The 19,722-nt window shown below is 41.5% G+C and overlaps 1 protein-coding gene across 3 annotated transcripts in view; it reads right to left on the bottom strand.

The window, feature by feature from the left end:
* Positions 1–19,722, bottom strand: part of LOC117240377 (paired box protein Pax-8) — a 196,155-nt gene that overhangs the window by 19,212 nt on the left and 157,221 nt on the right. For all 3 annotated transcript variants that reach the window (XM_033506388.1, XM_033506389.1, XM_033506390.1), the window contains 2 exons: positions 17,809–17,974; positions 11,936–12,133 (listed from right to left, as the gene is read on the bottom strand). In XM_033506388.1, the coding sequence (XP_033362279.1) occupies positions 11,936–12,133; positions 17,809–17,974 (364 nt within the window). The remainder of the gene's footprint in view (positions 1–11,935; positions 12,134–17,808; positions 17,975–19,722) is intronic.

The following is a 19,722-nucleotide window of genomic DNA, read 5'->3' as shown; positions in this document are numbered from 1 at the left end:
TATAAAACTATTTTCTTCCTTCTGCTGATTCTTGACCACGTCGATTGCAGTATACTTTGTATACATTCCAAGGAATTGATTCGCCGCTGTAATATCCACGATTGTTTTCTTTGACGTTAAAATCGCATAAAACAGACCATCCTCCGGATCCTAGAGGGGATGAAGTCTATTACAGACGAACGCGAGCCATGACGTATGATGCATAACGGCTGGTAGCAACGTAGGTCGATACTTTAAGACGTTCCCCGGTCGCCTACCTTCCCTGGACCAACGTAAAATCGCAGAGACGTTCCGAGAGTAGTAGCAGCATAGTTCGGTGGCAGAGGATGAGGTTCAGCCGTGCCACGGCTCTGGAACCACAAACTTTAATGTTGGCATTACTTTTATGCGCGACTTTATGCCAAGTATCCCATCAAATATATGACCCAAGCTCTTGCACGCTTCCCGGGGGGCGAGCACCTCTGCAACCTTCCTACTACCTTCCCTTTCCAACCCTCCTTCTCTCTCTCTCTCTCTCTTCTATATTCCACCAACCCCCGTTTCCACGCGCGGCTAAATTATTGCGAATAAAACTTTATACTCAAATTACCTCTACGCCAACTTTATCGCATTTCACCGGTACCAGCGCCACTCCTCCGCCACCCTCTGACAGTTCTCTCCCTTCGTCGTCGTCGACGACGACGAAGCTCGTCGCTGGATGGACTAAAATTTTCTCCGACGAACAGGAGTTAATCTCTATGGATTAAATACCAGCTCTTATCGCTTCGATTTTACTATGGAGCTTTTCTTCATGTCTTCATTATCATCCCTTATGATCCATAATTTGTGACAGATCGAAGAACAAGAAGATCGAGACTGGTTTGTAAGTCAGTCCAATGGAAATTCTCCGTTTGTGGAAGAATTATTGAACGGAGGAAAGAGTGTAATTACAGCATTGGGTTCCATGTTGGACGTGGGTCAAGATCGAATCCAAGTAGAATGTAGAAGAGAATATATATCAGGAATTCTGCTTTTGAATAAAACGGATAGAACCGATAGTTTGTTAGATACGTTTCGTTACAATTCCATGGAGGCAATTTTGAAACATAACAGGGATAGCGATGTCTAGCTCACGTAACATTTCCATACAATGCACTACGCGAACTTTCAACCTTTGATACTCATTAATCGCGAAGGAAAGTCACTAAACGGAATATATTTATTATCATTGAAAATATCATAACTATGGTTTTATTCTTAGTAAAGACGCAATAGCCCGTTCGCTGAACCACTTGCTCGATTATAGTTCGTCGATAGAAACGAATTCACGCCACTAATGCAGGGTGAAGAAGTTATTACGTGCTATTATATACATCTTCATGAGGATTGCGGGGGATTTCGGGTGGCTTTCGAGGATTTACCAGTCTCTTTCGGGGGCAGATGCTTCGAGCGTGCAACATCGGAACGGAACTCCCCTTTCTCTTTAACCCGAGGAGTCAAGGAGAGGGAGAGAGAGAAAGAGGATGGCGAAACGATGTAGCAGGGTAAGGATAGAGATGGAAAAGAGAGAAAGAAGATCGGAGAACGCGGATGTTGGAAAGGGAGGGAGAATCGCAGGGAACTATTTCGTTGAGCTGTAGACACAATACGGGACTCGCTCCACGGCCATTGTACGCCCTTCAGAGGAGCACAATGGCTGGAAAAGGTGTATCCTGATATTCCGCCACCTCTCGAGAGGCTGTAATATACCCCGGGACCGTGCTGTACTTGCCGCTTCTCGGTATAGTACGGTGTGATTCTTGAACAAAAGCTACGGAGGAGGAAGCGGGGTTTACCGTTTCTCCCGCCAGTGTTATCTTTCACGGCGGGCTTAATTATTTTTTTCTGCTTTCTTACCGCGATCATGACCCCCGCTCGTACCAATCGACGCAGTTTACCTTGTCATTTACCTCGTCGAATTTTTCCCTCTCTAGCTCTTTCTTTCCTTCCGCTCCCTCCTCTGTATCTCCTCGGCGAAGACGAATCGTTTCTCGAACGAATAACAACGAGAGGAACGTTCGACGTCTAGAAGTAATTCGTTGTAAATTCGCGCTTCGCCGTGTCGCAAGAAACACGCTTCCTTCTATGACGAATAATCGGAGGAATATTCGATTTCTACGAGTAATTTCCTGCTTCATCATTCATCGTGTCGAAAGAAAGGAACGTTTCTTCTCTGAAGAATAATCGGAAGAAGAATCGACATTCGGGGAACAGTACAACGTAACTGAAGAAGGGTTCGAAGAATAATTGAAGCTGAATGATTGTAAATGAAAACATTATTACGTACTTCTCTTTTAGAACTTCACGCGAACGAAAAACTGCAACTACGTTCCACCCTCACGAAAGAAACAAAATGTCTCTCTTCTGACGAATAATCGATGAAATAACCAATGGATCTCGACTTCCAGCGCTAACTCGATGTAAACGAAGAAATAATACTCTCATCTGTTACGTATATCCCAGAGTCGATTCTTCAGAATCGTACGAATGATAGTAAGGCCTTCCTGGATCCGCAAGGGTGTGTCGAGAGCTATGTCTCCACGTTAGGAAGTCAGGTATAGGTTAGATTAAAGCAGAGCACCGTGGCACGGTACCCTAGTACCGCATCGTAGTCAGTTTGATGAAGTGTTCCCTTGGTCGGTACCAGGGACGAGTATATTATTATATCTGGGGACGTAGTTCGCATTGTCAAACAGCAGCTGCCCGTTTCGTACACACAACTATATTAACTGTGACACCCTACAACCACCGTGAAACTACTCACTTGTATTCTACGTGTCTCCGTGTACATGTTAACGCGTATACACATAGCTAGCCAAAAGCGTGTTTGCGTGTTTGTTTGCGATGGCTGGAGTACTAGCAACAAAAGCCGCTCTCCCAACAATGATACCGGCGAGTCAACAGTCACGAGGATCCTCTAAGCACAATGTAACACACGATTTATAATATATCGTCTCGGAACGACACCTCTCACCCCTCGACACGCAGCGAAGAGGACACAGTTCTATCTACAAGCCATCATGCGTTTGGAGGGCATCTAGATTTATGCGAGAGTCGTCGAATCCTATAGAGTTGTCGATCCTTCAAATTCTTCCGGTATTTGGTCCCGGTCATTTGCATTTCGATGCAAATTTTAAGGTTCGCGTTACGCCACGATGATCTTCACGACACTGGAAAGCCCCGGATGGCTTGTCGTTGTCGGTTAAGTCTTTTCGTCAACAATGACGTCAAGTGGGACACTTTAATCCCCATTTTTCTAGTTATTAGACCCCATTTACATTCATTTTCTGATGGAAATTTGCGTTGGTTGGATCATGGTTGCTGTTACGAAACGATGCGATTCCTATTATCGTGCGAATAATACGTTCGGTGCTTTCTTTTTTCCACAGACGAGCATTCTTAGTCTATGTTTGTAAGTTTCGTTCGGTTTATCGGACATCTAAATTTTACATTTACGTAAGATGCTACAGTGTTTCGGCATTACTAAATATTTAGTATGAACTGATTTTAATGAATGAACCATTGAATAAAAAGAAACATACGTGAGAGGTATGGAGATGTCAATAAGACGTAGAAGGCAGAAGAAATATAAAGCGTACAATGTATCATTGAAACATCTATTATTTCAACGAGCGATGCATTGAAAAAATAGATAAAAAAAGCTACTTGAAAAATTATATAAAAGATCGTCTTATATCTTGACTTATTGAAGTGCATTGAAACGTTTGATTACGTTACGAAACGATTGATATTACGTTAATAAATAAATAAATAATTTTTAATAAGAAGAAAAACGTCTACTGCTAAGCAATATAAATACTTTGGTGTACACTATCTCGTTTGTAAGAGATCATAGATGGCAAAATCTGAGTTGAAGTACGCGAATCGTAGTAGAGTGAGTTGCCATTTTGTTCCACGCTCGATCACGAGGCATATTACGCCGCGTGCAATAATATTCGATTAAACTTCTCCGTGATTACTTCATTGGAGATAGCCGATTAATCTTCGAATATTCGATGGTTCATTAACTGTCAATCATCGGGCGTCATCGGGTTATTAAACGGCTGTATCGGCGAGTCATCGTCGGTCAACGCGCAAATGCCGTCCTTTCCTCGTTAGCGATATCGTAGCGTTGTAATAGTTTTCGTGTTAGTCATGATGGCATTGTTCCATCGCAATGAAATTCAACCGAATGTTTTCACCGTGGGATATTAAATCGGAGTTGCGAGCTCCGTTGACGGTTTCCTTAATTACTCGCGTCATAAAAGTTTCTTTAACTTCGTCCATTCCGCTTTCCATTTCACCTTCGCGTGTCCGCCTTTATCTATTCGAGATACGATCGTTCGTACAGAGAGGCAACTGTCAATTAAGCAACCGAAATAGGATTTCGAAACACTCGGACGCAGACTCGAGGCATAGAGCATTCAGTCTTCAAGTAAAAATGTACGATTTAATCGTTTGTCTATTAGCCTGGTTCATTTTGATGTAATGCTATTGTAATAGTTAATTGGTGGCATCCTGTACTTGGTTTTTATTGTTTTGACCGTTCTAATATAAACGATCGTGTTGTATAATGTATTATATAAAAGTAAAGTTTGAAATAATAATATAATTTTGCTTATATGAATCTGTTGGGGGATGAACGATTTATACGACTAAAGTTCCTAACATCTATAAATGCTGGTTCATACAATGGAAGTTCACGTTCAAACAAACAGATGCGATCGACAATAGTTTATTTAATAAGACACTAACTACAATTTCCTTCAAGTATATGAATTCGTATAAACGAAATTCTGTCGCATAACAAAACTGTAACACGACACTGGATCATTTCCGATCTTCGAGGATTAAACAACAGGGACATGATCCATTTCTTAAAGAAGTCATTATAAATGCTGCAAATCAGGTTTCCACTGCAATTTCATCACAAATTCCATATCAATTATGTTTCCGCAAAGAAAAAGTAAAATTATTCGATAAATCGTACATGTTCTTCGTGCAAAATCACGTGCATGCGTGGGCGATTGCCGCCACGGCAATGACGATAGTCGTCCGGTAGGAGGATTTTGACGGTACAGTGGCCGAATAACTTTAGTATTCCAGCTCTCGGCCAAGAACAAAAGGGGCGAAGCATTATGGGCTGGCAGAGTAGGCGGCCATCCGGTTTCATTGCGGTTCCGTCTGTCCTCTGACGTTTCCACGGCAACCTGGATTGCGTATCTCGGCCGGCGGCCTGGTCCTCTTCGTCGTTGTCTTCGTTGTTGTGGTCGTGGCCGCCGTCGTCGACGTTCAACCCCTGAATTCGTCTTTCTCTCTCTATTTCTCTTTCTCTATGCTACGCAGCATCGTTTCCCTTGGTTCGACGCCGGGGACACGAAGGATACCGTAATTGTAACTTCATTTGAGGCTAATTTCGACCGAGGGGGGCTATGATGAAACGCGGTAATAATTGCGTTATCCAGACAAAGGACGGTTATGGATACGCGCCGCCGCCACCGCCGCAGCTCTCAACGTGGAGCATCATCCCCGGATCCTCCGACCAACCCCGAGGGTGCTCCCGCTTTACGTAGGAGGGGTCTATCCGCGCTCTGTCGCTCGTTCTGCAAATATGGCTGCTTCAACGAAACTTCACCGCGCCACGGTGCACCATATTGTTTCCTTCCGACCGCGTGTCCCGCGCTTAATCGTCATATCGCACGAGATTTCACCTTTGACTCGGTGCCAATTTTAATTCTCAGTAATTGTAATTTTTCTCTTAATTTTTACTTTGATATCAAAGTCAACCAAATATTATTTTAATTCCACTCTTCTTCGAAAAGTAAAGAATTGACACAGACAGCGATAGTGGATATATCTCGGAAGCAAGATCTCCTGATTTTATCAATTTTGTCTGTGCTTCAAAGTCAATTAAAAATCTAACTTTTCCAAAAAGTAAAAGATTTATAGAAAAAGTCATATATCCCGGTGTCGTGAGAAAAGGATGCTTCGCTTCCTTACCGAAATCCTATAGCGTGCGGCGACTCGTCAGCTACAAAGAGGGAAGACGATTCCTCCCGCGGAGTCGATGGAATGGTAAATAAGGCAGTCGGTGGGCAGGCGTTATTTATGGCGATGTAATTTAATAAGCGAAAGATGAACAAGGGAGATACCGGTGACGCGGAGCGGAAAGTCGAAAGTGGCATGAAAGTAGCAGCCATCCTATTGGCCACCCTTGTCTCTGGAGTCGCGATGTATAGCCGGCCATATGGCTCCGCGGCGTTCGCTGCTCCTGCGCCAAGCTGCGAGGTTTCCGGGGGTGCGAAATGATATGGAAGTAATGGAGAGCAAGGCGCAGAGCCTGGTGCCTCCTCCACGGGAGATTGACCCGGCACGATAGGAGAAAAAGGAGAGCGCTTGCTACACGTTCGCGATGACAGATTGATACAATTCCATCGAGAGATTCCGAGCGACAGATTTCCTACCAACTGTTGTTGCCTATGCTGGTCATTACGTCGAATTAAAGTTACGGAGGTGGAGAATGATAAATCGACCCTGACGATCAACGATTCCGATTTCGTTTCAAAATTTATTCTTCAACCTGTTAGCTCGTGTGTTAATAGCGGAGACATTAACTTCGATTCTATATTTGGTCTTTAGTAATAAGTTTAAGTAAAATGAAATAATTTTGATGTGAAATTAGTTGACGAGACGTTCAGTATCAAAATTGTTCTATTGCAAAAGACAGAAATTATTTTGTTTTCCAACATATAGCCTTCGCGTGTTTCTGGTATTATATTAATTATTATTATATTTCTGTTATTATAGCCATTCTATTATTATATCAATAGATATATGTTCTGCAGCTCGGACAATTTGGCACCGGAAGATTTAAAATACGTCTGAATATAAAGCTAACGTATAGAAACGTGACGAATGAAGTTGTCATTGGCTAACAGGTTAAGAGGTAGGTTCGATGAAAGTAATGTTCACGAATGAAATAACAGGAAGTCGAGGGAGTCATCCTCCCTTAGGCCGATACTATCGACTCTGTGGAAGCCGCAAGAAAGGGCGAACGCGAGAGGCACACGCGAGACTGTGACGTCTCGGGGGTTGCGTCGAGGAAACGAGAAGAAGGAGGCTGTGAAGCCGGCGTAAAGCTCTCGGGCGAACCTCGCTCCTTATCGATCTGCCCCTGAGACTTCCTCCGCGGCCGAAAGGAGGAAGGCGTTCGGGGAGAAACGTAAAGAGAAACGCGAGAGATAGAGAAGCAGAGAGTCGAGCCTCTACACGTTCGATTTCGTGTACGTGTGTGTTAGATAGACCTCAACTGAGAGCCGGCTACTCGAGCGTGACTCCGCAGTCGAAGCTGAGCCTATCAATATTTCCTCCCGAAATCCGCCGTTGTACCATCGCAGCAATTTCTCTTTTCTTACTTCCCATTCAATCCAACCCTTCGTGATATTTTTCTTCTTACAATGTTTATTACAAAACGAATTGCTCTTCGTGTTTCTTTGCTACCAATTTACTAGGAGTATCATTCGTGTAAGAACTTTCATTAACACTAGAACTACTTAGTCGTGGGTTTTCTATGTTCGTAATTATTAAGATCACGCAGGTGCTTTTCACAAAATTAATATTGTCCCTTGTGAAGGTGCAAATATGATTATTTTTAATGTTTATCACACCGCTTTAATCGTAATAATTTACGTAGGAAATATTTCGGTTATATTCGACAAGTGAAGGATGGTACTAGGCCGAGAATAAAATGGATGAATAGAAGGGAAAAAGAAAAATTGCCCGACTTATTCAGCGTTGTTGACAACGCAGTACGAATAAAAAGGATACGCCGTTTGAAACGATTAGAGAACCACTGTCATTTTCATTTTTGCCACTCCTTGTACCTATATATCTTTTTTAAAAGTCTGTCTGAAACATGCCTCTATCATAATAAAGCCTATACAAGTTCGCGTTTTTAGCCTTAGAATGAAAATATTAGATGATACGATAGAACCGTTCATAATATTAATTTACTTAATACATTTATACAAACATAATACAAACTGAAGAAATCCAATATATTAATTTCGATAAAAACAGTGATTTAATTCACGCATGTCTCTTTGAGCAAGACAGTGTCATTAGTAGAAATTGGAAAATTAAAGAGTAACAGGGTGGTGAATAAAGGAAAGAATGAAAAGAAAAGAGGGAAGGTTGTTCGGTCGATTCAGCAAAGTAGAAACAAGGCTCGAACTGTTACCGTCCAATCTTGGCCGCGTTTTTCGCCTGTTTTTCCGCGCCCCTCGATCCCGGGTTGATACTCAGGATATATATCTGTTATTTTTCGCGAAAGCCACTCCATTATTTCGCTCTCCTCGGCCGTTGGTTTTTTACCGCGGTGGCCAACGTCCCGGTTCCTTTCTCTTCGTTTCTCTCGTTCGCGGCCGGTCTCATTCCGAAGTGCCCCGGCAAAAGCAGGACAATACATTATATTAGCCGTATCATTATTTCTCCGTACGAAAGCTAGCTCGAAGCTAGAAAAACCGAGACACGGTCATAATGGGAGAAATCCCAGCGTTACTCGCTACCCTCATATTCTACTGTTTTCTCCCTTCGACCAGAGAAATCTTGCTTTGGAACCGTTTGTGTGTTTCACCAGTTTTGACTTTTTCTAAACGAATTCTTCTGGAACATCCTCCATCGATGTGTCTTATCATTTTTCTAGTCATTCCTCTATGATATCGAAACATTCAGAATAGTCAAAAAAAGAATTTGCACGCTCTTAAGGAAATTTTGGAAATTTACCGCGATGCATTTTTGGGCTTGTACATTTCATTTTGATCGCTTTGGTACAAGTTTCATATTTACAACGTTAACTGCTTAATTTTTTCGCCTTATAAAGAAACTGTAATTCCTAGACATCTACTTTTCTATAATACCGAGAGTCTCTGAATGAAATATCCATAAAAAGTCAAAGTTAATTTTAAGAAACTAACATTCCTACGCCACTGAATCAAATAAGCAAGCATTTCTCGACATTGGAATTAAACGAATTTTTATAGCTTCCCAGAATTTCATCACAGAAACCCTTTCACAGGAAAACCATTTCTTCTCGTACAAATTCCCATAATTTTGCAAAATGCTTAAAAGTCATTAACGTTCGTTTCTACGTATGAAAATCGATTTCTCGGTCGATCCTCGAGCGCGATCAATCGGCGTAAACAATCACTTAAGGGCATCCGTGGAGCACGTTTTCCGTTCCGTGCATTTCAGGTAGCAAAGCATCGGGCGCGTTTCTATCCATTGCTCGGCGAGCGGAAATACATTTACCTACACGTAGACACCGGCGGAAGGTTGCGGGCTCGGTGTACGTGAGTTGGTGAAGGTAGGTTAGATAGGTGCATATAGATAGCGAAAGGTGGGTAGGTAAGTATCCGCGGGGTAAGTTTTTCCAGGCGATCTGCTCTCCGGATTCAGATCAATACCCGCCATCTGGGCCTTGGGTCGGGGATACGGACAAGGAGGAAAAGGAGAAGTTTCGATGGAGAGAAGACGGAGTGTTAGACAAAGATAGAACGAGGAGTGGAGAAGGTGGAGGAGTCACTCGAGCAACAAGCCACCGCGCCGCACCCTCCGCTGCAATCCTAGACACATCGAAAACCTCGGCCAGAAAGCAATTCCTGTACCTACATACGCCCACGTTTCACGCTATCGTGGCTATCACGACACCATCCACGTTCTCCTCGTCGGAAGAATGGGAAATATGCGCGCGCGACCAAACTTCGCTCTGCAGATGATATTTAGCTCGAAATTCTTGTAAATTGGCTGGCGAAAGAATGTGGCGGAAAATTATCGTATTTTAGAAACTTTAGCGTTTGATTTTACGATCGCACGTACAACTGCTTGTTCGCTTTTTTTTTTTTTTACATTATTCGTAGATGTGACGAATTTACTGATTATTCGAGAACATTCGTATATACGTGGTAATGAATTTTCTAGAGTTTATCTTCGAGAATTGTAAATATACAGTATACAGTCAATCATAAAAGTCTTATAAAATCGTCATTTTACAAAGAGGCTATCTTTATTGAAATAAAATGGTACAGAACTTTCGTTGCAAAATTAACCTGTTTTCTACCAAGACGATTGGATTGCTTTATTATTTCCTTATCTGTTAAGAAATAAACATGACGTTATGCGACGCTGTGTACTTGTTCTCTCCAAATAACGTGTGTATACTATTCAAGATGTATAGTACAGTGGATGAAGACTTTTGCGAGTACAATGTCTCTTAACAGTGGTGTAAATGCTGGCGAATATTAGATATAGTTAGGAGACAACGTTTCGAACAAGATGAATCAAATCAAAATTCCTCCTCTGGAGGAATTGAAACTGAAAATCAAGATCCCCCAAGCTGACCAAAGTCTCGTAAGTTCAACTCCATCGTCAGCAGACATCTAAATATCCCTGAGTACCACTTCCGCCTAATGCGGGCCAACTAATTTGCGTGCGTTTCCATTAACGCTGCTGGCTGCCGAAAATCGCGTTAGTGGATTTCACTTGCGCCAACCAATTCGATCCGCATTACGCTCGATTACATTATCAGACCGGCGGCGTGTTCGAAAGTGGCGCAGGGTGAAGAAACGATGAAGTAGTAGATGCGTACAGGGGTCGTCGGATGAAGCGGGAGATAAGGTCTTAAGTAGCGACTGATTAAATCTCGGGACATATGTGTGCCGATCAATGGTACCCCAGTGGTCTCTCTTCGTTCGCTTTCTCTCTTTCTTTTCCGCGTACTTCACCGTGCTGGCTTTTCTGTTGCTCGAAAAGGGGATCCACTCGCTCAGTTTGCGCGGTGCTGATACGCTGTAATGCCGTCTCATGGGAGCTCACTCCCCGTTCCATAGGGCATCCCTTTACCCGTGGATACTCGTGTTCCTAGCCACGCCACCTCTCCCCACCCCCTGGTTGCTCGATCTATTGGGCGACGTAAAAACACTTGAATTAATCGGCCCCATTCCCGAAGGAACCTGCGAAAGGTCAATAGGATCGGGGTGACGGACCGGCTCTCTGCACACGCTTATCTCGATGCACGGGACGTGGGGATGATTCTTCCTCGTCTCCGAGGATAACTAATCGCTCCCATTGCCGCTCGCATCAAGCATATGCTCTGTTCGCACGCCCTTCTCGCTTTCTTCAATCGTTTTCCACGATAAATTTCGTGTCTCCACGAGTATCCGTTCATCGATTTTGAGATGACGAAGAATCGGTTTGATCTTGATTCGGACGAACTTTGTTTGTGAACGATGAAAGGGGAATCTTTGTCAGCACTTTTGCGAGGATCGTAGAAGGAATCTATTTAATTTTGCAAAGACTCGATTCTCGTGCTAATATGTAAGTATATTACGTAGATTATGGAATTTTTGTGCGAATTTGTAGATTTATGAAACTGTTATTAAATGTTATAACAAGTAGCTACCCTATTTTCGATATTCTATATATCTGTGCATCTTTGAATTCTCCATGAACGAATAAACGTTCCAGTCTATTTATAAGGAACGTACCATCGAAGAAGTTATTTGCTCGTTCGTTGTTTTGAAATAATTAGCGACATCTAATGCTAGTTATTACGTTTCCCCGCGACTAATAAAGTTTCTGCAGGTCAATTATTAACAACTTTGACAAGAGGAAAATTTCTTATATCTATTTCAATTAGAACGATAATTCACAAGATGTAATCATTTAATGATTCGATGATGTAATCATCATTTGGAATCGAAGTCTTCAACTTTTCATCCTTGTCTTTATTAAATAATCTTATAGTTTTATCATTAACCGAAAGTTTGTAGTTTTATAGTTTCGTAGATCTCGGTCAGATTACTGGATTTTGTATTAATTGGTCAGTTTTGATTAATCTGACGGGAAAATTTGGACTCACCGATTGATCGAGGAGACGGATGGCACGTTGTCTTGCGAGCAAATGCCTTCAGCAAGCAATCGATCCCTGATCTCCCACGCGAACATTGTTGGATTGTCCCTCTTGTAGTTAGCGATCGCTTCGACCACCGGTGGAGTTGCAACCTTCGGTTTCGAGCCGCCTATCACACCAGCCTTGAAGCTGCCGGTTTCATAATACCTGCGAACAAAAAGAAAAAAGAAACCAACTCGATGGATCTATGTCGCGATTCTATTACATTCCTACGTCTACGTGACTTTTCAAAATCGTTAACGCTAACCGTCTACTATTTCCATCACCTTTAGAAATCTCCATAACCAACCAGAAATTCGATCCTACTACACTTCCAGAAACTATTGTAAGAATGTCAGGTTGCGAGCAGATTTTTAAGAACAGAAAATAAAGAGAATATTTAAAAGTAACGTAGTAAGTAAACTGCGGATTCTTATGCAATTTTACATCTTTTTGAACATAACCAAAGTAATGGAATTTAAATAGGAACTTGTTTTAGTCACCAATTATTTGTGTTATAAATATTATAACAAATACTTTGACAGATTAAACATTACATACAATCTGCACATTTCTGCATTTTAAATTTCCCATAATTGCGTAAGCATTCACGGTCTAACAATGAAGAATGATTTTTACTTGGTTATCTTTGAACTCTCGCTCTTGACGTCTCTATAAGAAATTCTTTTTTTTTTAAATTCTCTTAATTCTTCAACGACTGATACAAAACTCTCACTCCTTTCGATCATACCCATTTAAAGATTTCATACGCATGACACAGATTCTTATCACATACGGCTACATTTTTACAGGACACCGTACGTTCTAATTTACTCGTACGCTAATTTTCCAAAATTAGCACAAATATTCACCAAATTCCCAGTACGCATCTTTCGTCATTCGCACAAATTCTCACTGCCACGTAATCTTCAAACCACGATATCGAAAGAGACTGCACCCCATCCCAATTTTTTCCGATCGAATGGAATCAAAGGGAGCGAGAATGGAGAAAGAGAGAAACGGCTGGTTTTTCCCGCGACGTGCGGCCAATGCCGGAATAACGAATCGCCGTCCAGCGGCGCGTCAACGACCGGCTGTTTTAAAACAAACGGCTTCTGCCTCTACCCTGTGTTTCTCCCTCTTCTTTCCCTCCATTGAGCCCTCCCGGCGCGTGTATGCGCGTGCGATGGTCAATCGCGATTGGCCCGCCGTGAACGCGCCCTTTGTGCCTAATTAGTTAAATAATATCTTCGCTGGTGCTTAAATTCAATTACGGGAGAAAGCCCGCAATAATGGTCCGCTTGTGGGCCGCCTTGATGGATGTGGGTCCGCCGCCGGCGTCGACTCATGCTCGTTCAAACTGTCGGCCAATTTTGTGCCTCTCTCATTCTCCCTTCGTCTCTTTCTACCTTTTTCCTCTTCCATCGCTCGTTTTAAAAACAAAAAAAAAAAAAAAAGAAACAGAAAAATAGAAATAAAAAAATAAAAAAACATTGACCGGTGAAATTCAACGGTGTCGTTGTCAATTTTCAATGTGTTTCTTTTGAGCGTGATACATTTGAGCTCGAGTATGGTGTCGGTTGACGTACACGCGGCTCGTTAAAGCGTGAGAAGTTGATTCGAACTGGCTCGATCGACGCGACGACTGTCGCTGTCAATTCCACGGAGGAATTAGCGATTTACGGGGAAACCGGTGTTGTCAGGTAGCGATGTCAGTTATGGAGTATGTGATAGTCGAAGAGAAAGCGGTCATAATCGGTCGAGGGAAAGCTCGAAACCGATCCGCCACTGTTGGCAGATTATCGGGGATCGTTGCTTCGATCGAGATTCGTTACGAGGAAATAACGAAATGATAGATTCTCTATATTATTTTGTACGTATCGGTTTGTATAATAATATCGTTCACGTTTCTTTAAGAGAAAGGAATCTCTTATGTGTATAAGGTCTGCTTAATTAACGATGTATACATTGTCTTGTTGTATCATCTTGTATGACCTTGCAAATGGATTGACTATCTTCCTAGCGCATATTCTGCAAATTTGGAATGAATACAGTTTTCTGAATATTCACGTATCAACACTATTTATCTATCTATACGTTCCTCTATATACGTAATGTGTACAGATTTAAATAATACAATTATAAGCAATGTTTATTCATATCATCACTTGTCATATGTTTATTTACTGTCAATACAAGTAAGTTTTCTTTAATATTTCTCGAAAGATAACGGTAAGAGACGAACAAACTTACAATCATATTCGATTCTATAATATTCGATAGGGGGCAACCACTTGTATCGCACGTTAAATCGTGTCACGATGGTTCAACAATGTATCATTCGGCAATATTCACCCTGAACAAAAAATGATCACGAACCTGTTACAGTCGAAAGCGTCGGAGGGGTCTTTTAAACGGTTGGGGCCATTTCGCCCCGTTTCGAAATTATTACGATTATATCTGGCGTAAAACCCCATTCCAGGTCCACATGGCGATGCTCACTCATCCCTACCGTCAAATGCCCATTACGTTGCGCAATTACAATTTTTTAAATTGACCAAGCTATGACCATTCGCCCTATTCCCATTAATTTTGGTTTTCAGTTTAATCGTTGATAGTTCAATCGATAATTTTTCTTTTTTTTTTCTTTTAGATCTCTTTCGTGTAACACTATCAGGTTGTTGGAGACAAGATCGTGTCAGGGATGCTTAGGTAAGTTTAACCTCCCAGAAATTTTGAAAATTTCCGTATATTACGAGCTTTATGTAGACTAAAGTCAATTAATTTTTTTATGTTACTAAACTATATTCGGGAGAACATTTTGGCTACGTTTAATTTCCTATTAATCGTATTTAAAGAAATATATTATTACAAATTATACATGTTGTGAGGAATTCGTGAGGAATTTTATAACCAGCTAAAATTGGCCGAATAAAATTAACTGCAAAGAAGTTAGTCATTATTGAAGAAACGTTTCTCAAAAATGTTTTGAGAAGCCGCTTTATGCATCCGTTATGATAGACGTTTCTCCGTCAAACGAGGGTTGGCGCGAACTTTTCAACGCTGTCTCCGTGAACCATCACCTAGCCAGGAACCGGCGTTTCCGTTTCGTTTGTACATGTGCGTCGAAATCGTCGCGATTCCGCGAAAATCCGGGGCACACGATGTCGCGACGTATCAGTGGCGCGTGACTGCGTAAAGCTTCGGTGTTAACAGCGTCTCGTCGCCGAGGTCTACGACCGTTTTCACCGCAGTTTCGCTAGAAAAAGTGACTATAAACTTTGCACCTTGTAAAGTTACAAGCGTACGAATAGTAGAAATAGGAAGTCCAAGTTAGACGTCGTTTGAAACGTGACGTTCGTGTCTTTGGAAATGTAGAAGAAATATTTGGAAATACGTAATTTAGAATTATCGAATCTATTACAATAAGGAATTTAGATATAACATTTCACAAATTTATAAATATCTCATCGTTGAAAAGTAGAGAAATATTAAAATGATTTTTATTCTTTACTTTCTCTAGACAATTATTTTCAATGCCTTTCGCGTGGATTAGAAACTTTAGCGTTAATCGTAACTTCTTTATTCCTGACGAAACACAGCCAGAAAAATAGGAATTTCAGCTGCGGTTTCTAAATTTTAATTTACCAGGCGTAGATTCAGAAAAAGCGAGAAGTGCCAGCGAAAAAGTAGCAATTGCTCCATCCTGGTTGACTTAATTTATTCTTACTTGGTGTTTTTGAATAAGCGATTAGGAAATCGATTGCGAAACAACGGCCGTTGAACCGCGTTTTCTTTTCAAGTTTGATTCACACGTCGCTCGCCACCGCGACTTATCGATCTGATCGGCTGTAAATCCATTGAAAAATAAATGCACTACTCGACGTTAATATAGCTGTTAATTTCTGTTCATAACACATTGCCGTTAATACGGTTGCGCAATAAATCGTTTCGACATCGCGCGTTTGATTAAAATCGTCCTGGATTTACGATTAATCGCGGACCCACAGGCAATTTCGTCTGAATAAATTTCGCTAATTTTCTGCGTCGAACTCGGCCACATGGGAAAATTTCTCTAATGATCCTGTCGGTGTTCCAGGAACGAACATTTTCACGTTTACTTATTGTTTATAAAAGCGCGAATCGCGACCGATTCTTAAGTAGAATGGATATCTAGTGGTCAGACGTCAAACTTCACTGATGATCACGTACTCCTACGTGTAAAATATTTGAAAAATTTACAACGCAAATATCATACGAATATATCTGTTCCAAAAAACAAGATAAACGCAGGTTTGTTATAAATTTAACTTTTTACAGATAATTATAGCAAGAACATAGAAATTTTTCTATGAAAGTGTAAGTTAGCTCACAATTTTCTCAGGTCAAGGATTGCATACTGCGAAATTCTTGTTTATTATTTCCTCGATAGAAATTTCCTTACTGAGAATGCTTCTAAAATTCATCGGACGTTATTCTAAAGATCCCTTTCGTCCCAAAAGATACCTATCAACACGAGTGATTTCACATTTCCGAACGCATCGAGGGTAATAAACTGTTCAAATTCGCTTCGCATGAAATCCAAAGAAAAAAGATAGGCAAATTCAAGGGATGGTAACTTGAGAGGCAATAAAGTAGTAAATAATCCAGCCGGCCTATTACACATATACAGGGCATATACGTGAAAGAGCTGGCTATATACGACAATGATATTCTACCGGCGGGGACGTATGACATTCGGGCCATCAAAACGGCACGAGGCCACCCGTTATGTAACGCGGGGCGGAGGGTGGAAAAAACATGGAAACCGCATATCGTCGCACCCGCTGGCACCCCCCACCGCGGCCGGAACAGGGGTGGTTCCTTCCTTCCGGCGTCGCAGTTTTCGTCCCCGGGTTCGTTCGCCTCGTGCTCCTAACAGCGTCTTTAATTAAATCACTCCCGAACCAGTATTGGTCTACCTTTTTTCCTCGCCTCCTCGTGCACCCTATTCTCTCCTTTCTGTCTTTCCCTCGACCATCGCATCTTTTTCTTCGTTTCGGGTATCTTTGGCCACTTCGAACGCATGGGAACTACAGCGTTACGTCTGCCATGGAAAATTTGATCCTCCACTAAATCATTTGCGCCATCGCGTCTCTTGTCTTTCGTCTCGAATTAACGAATTAGACATTCATTCAGCTGGTACGGCTTCCTTTTTTTTTTACAAGAGAATCTTTATTTCTTAGATTTTTAATCAAAGTCTAGCTATTGGCGCTGCCTGATTATTTGATATGTTGTTAGTTGCGTTTCTCCGAAGAGAAACTTCTTTCGAAGAATTAATAGTATCAACGATATATAAATGAAATCTGTCGTTAACAATATCATAACCCAAAGAATTTCAAAGAATTGTTATCTAGACATTTGTCCAACAAATGTCCAACAAATGATCGAAGAAAAACGTGTATTATCCTCAAAACGCAAATGAATTCCTACTCAATTATTGCAATTCTACGAAATTAAGTCTCCTTCCACCAACAAAAAATTCTGATCAATTTGCAACATACCTATTCAGAATCTAACTTGTCGAACAAGCTGCAAGGAAACCAATCTTCCGTCAATTACCATTCAAACTTGTCATTCGTTCTTTCAACACGTAGTTCCTCATTCATCAACCAGTCGGTCGTAGAAGAATCATGCATCGATGCAGTGACAGGAGGATGGACGAATCGATGGAGGAAATCGCCGAAGCGCCAAACGACGGTAGAGCAAAAAGCAAGTCTGTTGCCGTCGGGACACCACGGGGGTTGCGGTTGTAACGGATACGACGGAGGTCTGGATGGCGCCGGAACGGTGTCGGTACTCACCTCGACAGTATCTTGGATACACAGCCGTGAGATACCCTGAGTTGTCTGGAAATGTCGCACGGTCGGACGCCGCTGTGCGCTAGCTCGACGATCCTCTGCCTGACTACATCCGGTAGGGGCCTTCCGTTCACGAAGACGCCACCGAGCTGGTTAACTCCGCCGTGGCCTGGAAAATGGAAATCGATAATGCATTAGCTCGAGAGGATACCGTTTTACGAAACGTCCAGGTCGAACTTCCGCGATTGGAGAAAGATCGCGACCGACCTTAGCATTAAAGATCGATTTTACTTTTACACTTTGGATTACTAACTGTTTCCTTCTTACGATTTGAGCTTCTTCTTAGCTGCTCTTAAAATTTCTTCCAGTGTTGGATCGGAGATGGTATAAATTCATCGTGCAACGAAATATTTGTAGCTTTATGATCTAAAAATCACTTGTTACTTCATGGATCAGTCGAATAACTCCTAACGAATGTCGAATTGATAGTGTATCGATAGCGTTAAAATATGATTTCTGTCTGTGTACAACGATAGAATCTCATAGAATATTGTTAATAGGCTTCATTTAGTTTTATCGATTTTGAATATACTGAAACGAACGGTTTTTGCTCTTGACTTATTTATATCGTGCTTTATTAACGGACTCGCATATGTCGATCAAGTATTTCTCGCTACTTTTAATAAATGCTATACGTACATTTATATACTCTGTTCGATCCTCTGATCCAATCATTCTACATAGGGGCAAACACTAGACACAATATATACTAAAACCTCGTATTTCAGTGACCCATTCTTGTATGAAAACATTTTCTGTTCCCCAATTCCCCTTCGAACGAGTGCATTTGCTAATAATGGAAGCAACGTGTGCCAGAACATTCGATTTTCCATCCCACACGCTACTGTTCGTTCTCTTCGCGAGACGACTTTATTTTCGCGCATTACGGTCTCCTAACGCGTTAACTTCGATCTAATATCGTAATGGAGGGTCCTGGACCGCGACATATGTCCCCGTGTACGTGCCAGCGCACCGATGATTTGATGATCAGCGCTGTTTCTAACCCCTAACATCGACGAACCAGGCCTGTTCGGTTATAGTGCGCGACGGGACCGCGCGATTCGTCCCCTTGCTTATGCTGCTTCTTTTTGCCCGGTCAATCGACTTCCTCTGGCAAACATGTTGATGCAGATCAGACTGAATTGTCAGGGGAAAGAAATAGTCGTGATAATGGCCGACATTCGATTTAACGTGCTCCAGTAACGCAGTAGAGTATAACAAGTCTGATACGAATCTTCTTGTTGTCGTGTCCGTGCGCGACTGGACTATTCTACTGGAAAATTAATTCTAGATTTGCCTGATCGTCCAACTTTCACGAGACACGGAAGATCGAAGTTTTTCGAATTCTTATGTACGTATTCGTATATTTGAAAATTAACTTTTTAATCGTTTTAATTACTTAAATTCGGTTTTTCACTATTATGTATTTTACACACGTGAAAGTTAATTTTTAGGTTGTGTCGTAAAGTAATACGGACTACGGAAGTATTTAAAGAAATTGTAAAATATGAAGGGGCACATATTTTTAGCTACATTGCGTGTAATAAATTAGCTTGATACACGGAGTGTCAGCTCTACCATTAACACTGCCGTTTAGATTTGTACATTTTGTCGAGAGTGGCTAAGTGCTATCGCTTATTTTAACACACCACGTTGTTATCTGCAAATGTAATATATAGTTTATCAAAAAACAAAATTCCGTGAATATACATACATTTTATAATACGTTTAGTACTTCCCACTTTTATTACGACAGTAACCAAAAACATCCAAAATTGTGCGAATGTAACTGCTTGACTGCTTGAAATGTTGCAATCAATCGACAGTCAATTTGTTAATAGCTTCAGAAACCTCGAG

This window comes from Bombus vosnesenskii, unplaced genomic scaffold (genome assembly GCF_011952255.1).
Source record: "Bombus vosnesenskii isolate JDL3184/JDL3185 unplaced genomic scaffold, Bvos_JDL3184-5_v1.1 scf7180000014621, whole genome shotgun sequence".
NCBI classification, from domain to species: Eukaryota; Metazoa; Arthropoda; class Insecta; order Hymenoptera; family Apidae; genus Bombus; species Bombus vosnesenskii.
The sequence above is the reverse complement of the archived record's forward strand: the minus strand, read 5'-3'. Positions and strand labels throughout refer to the sequence as shown.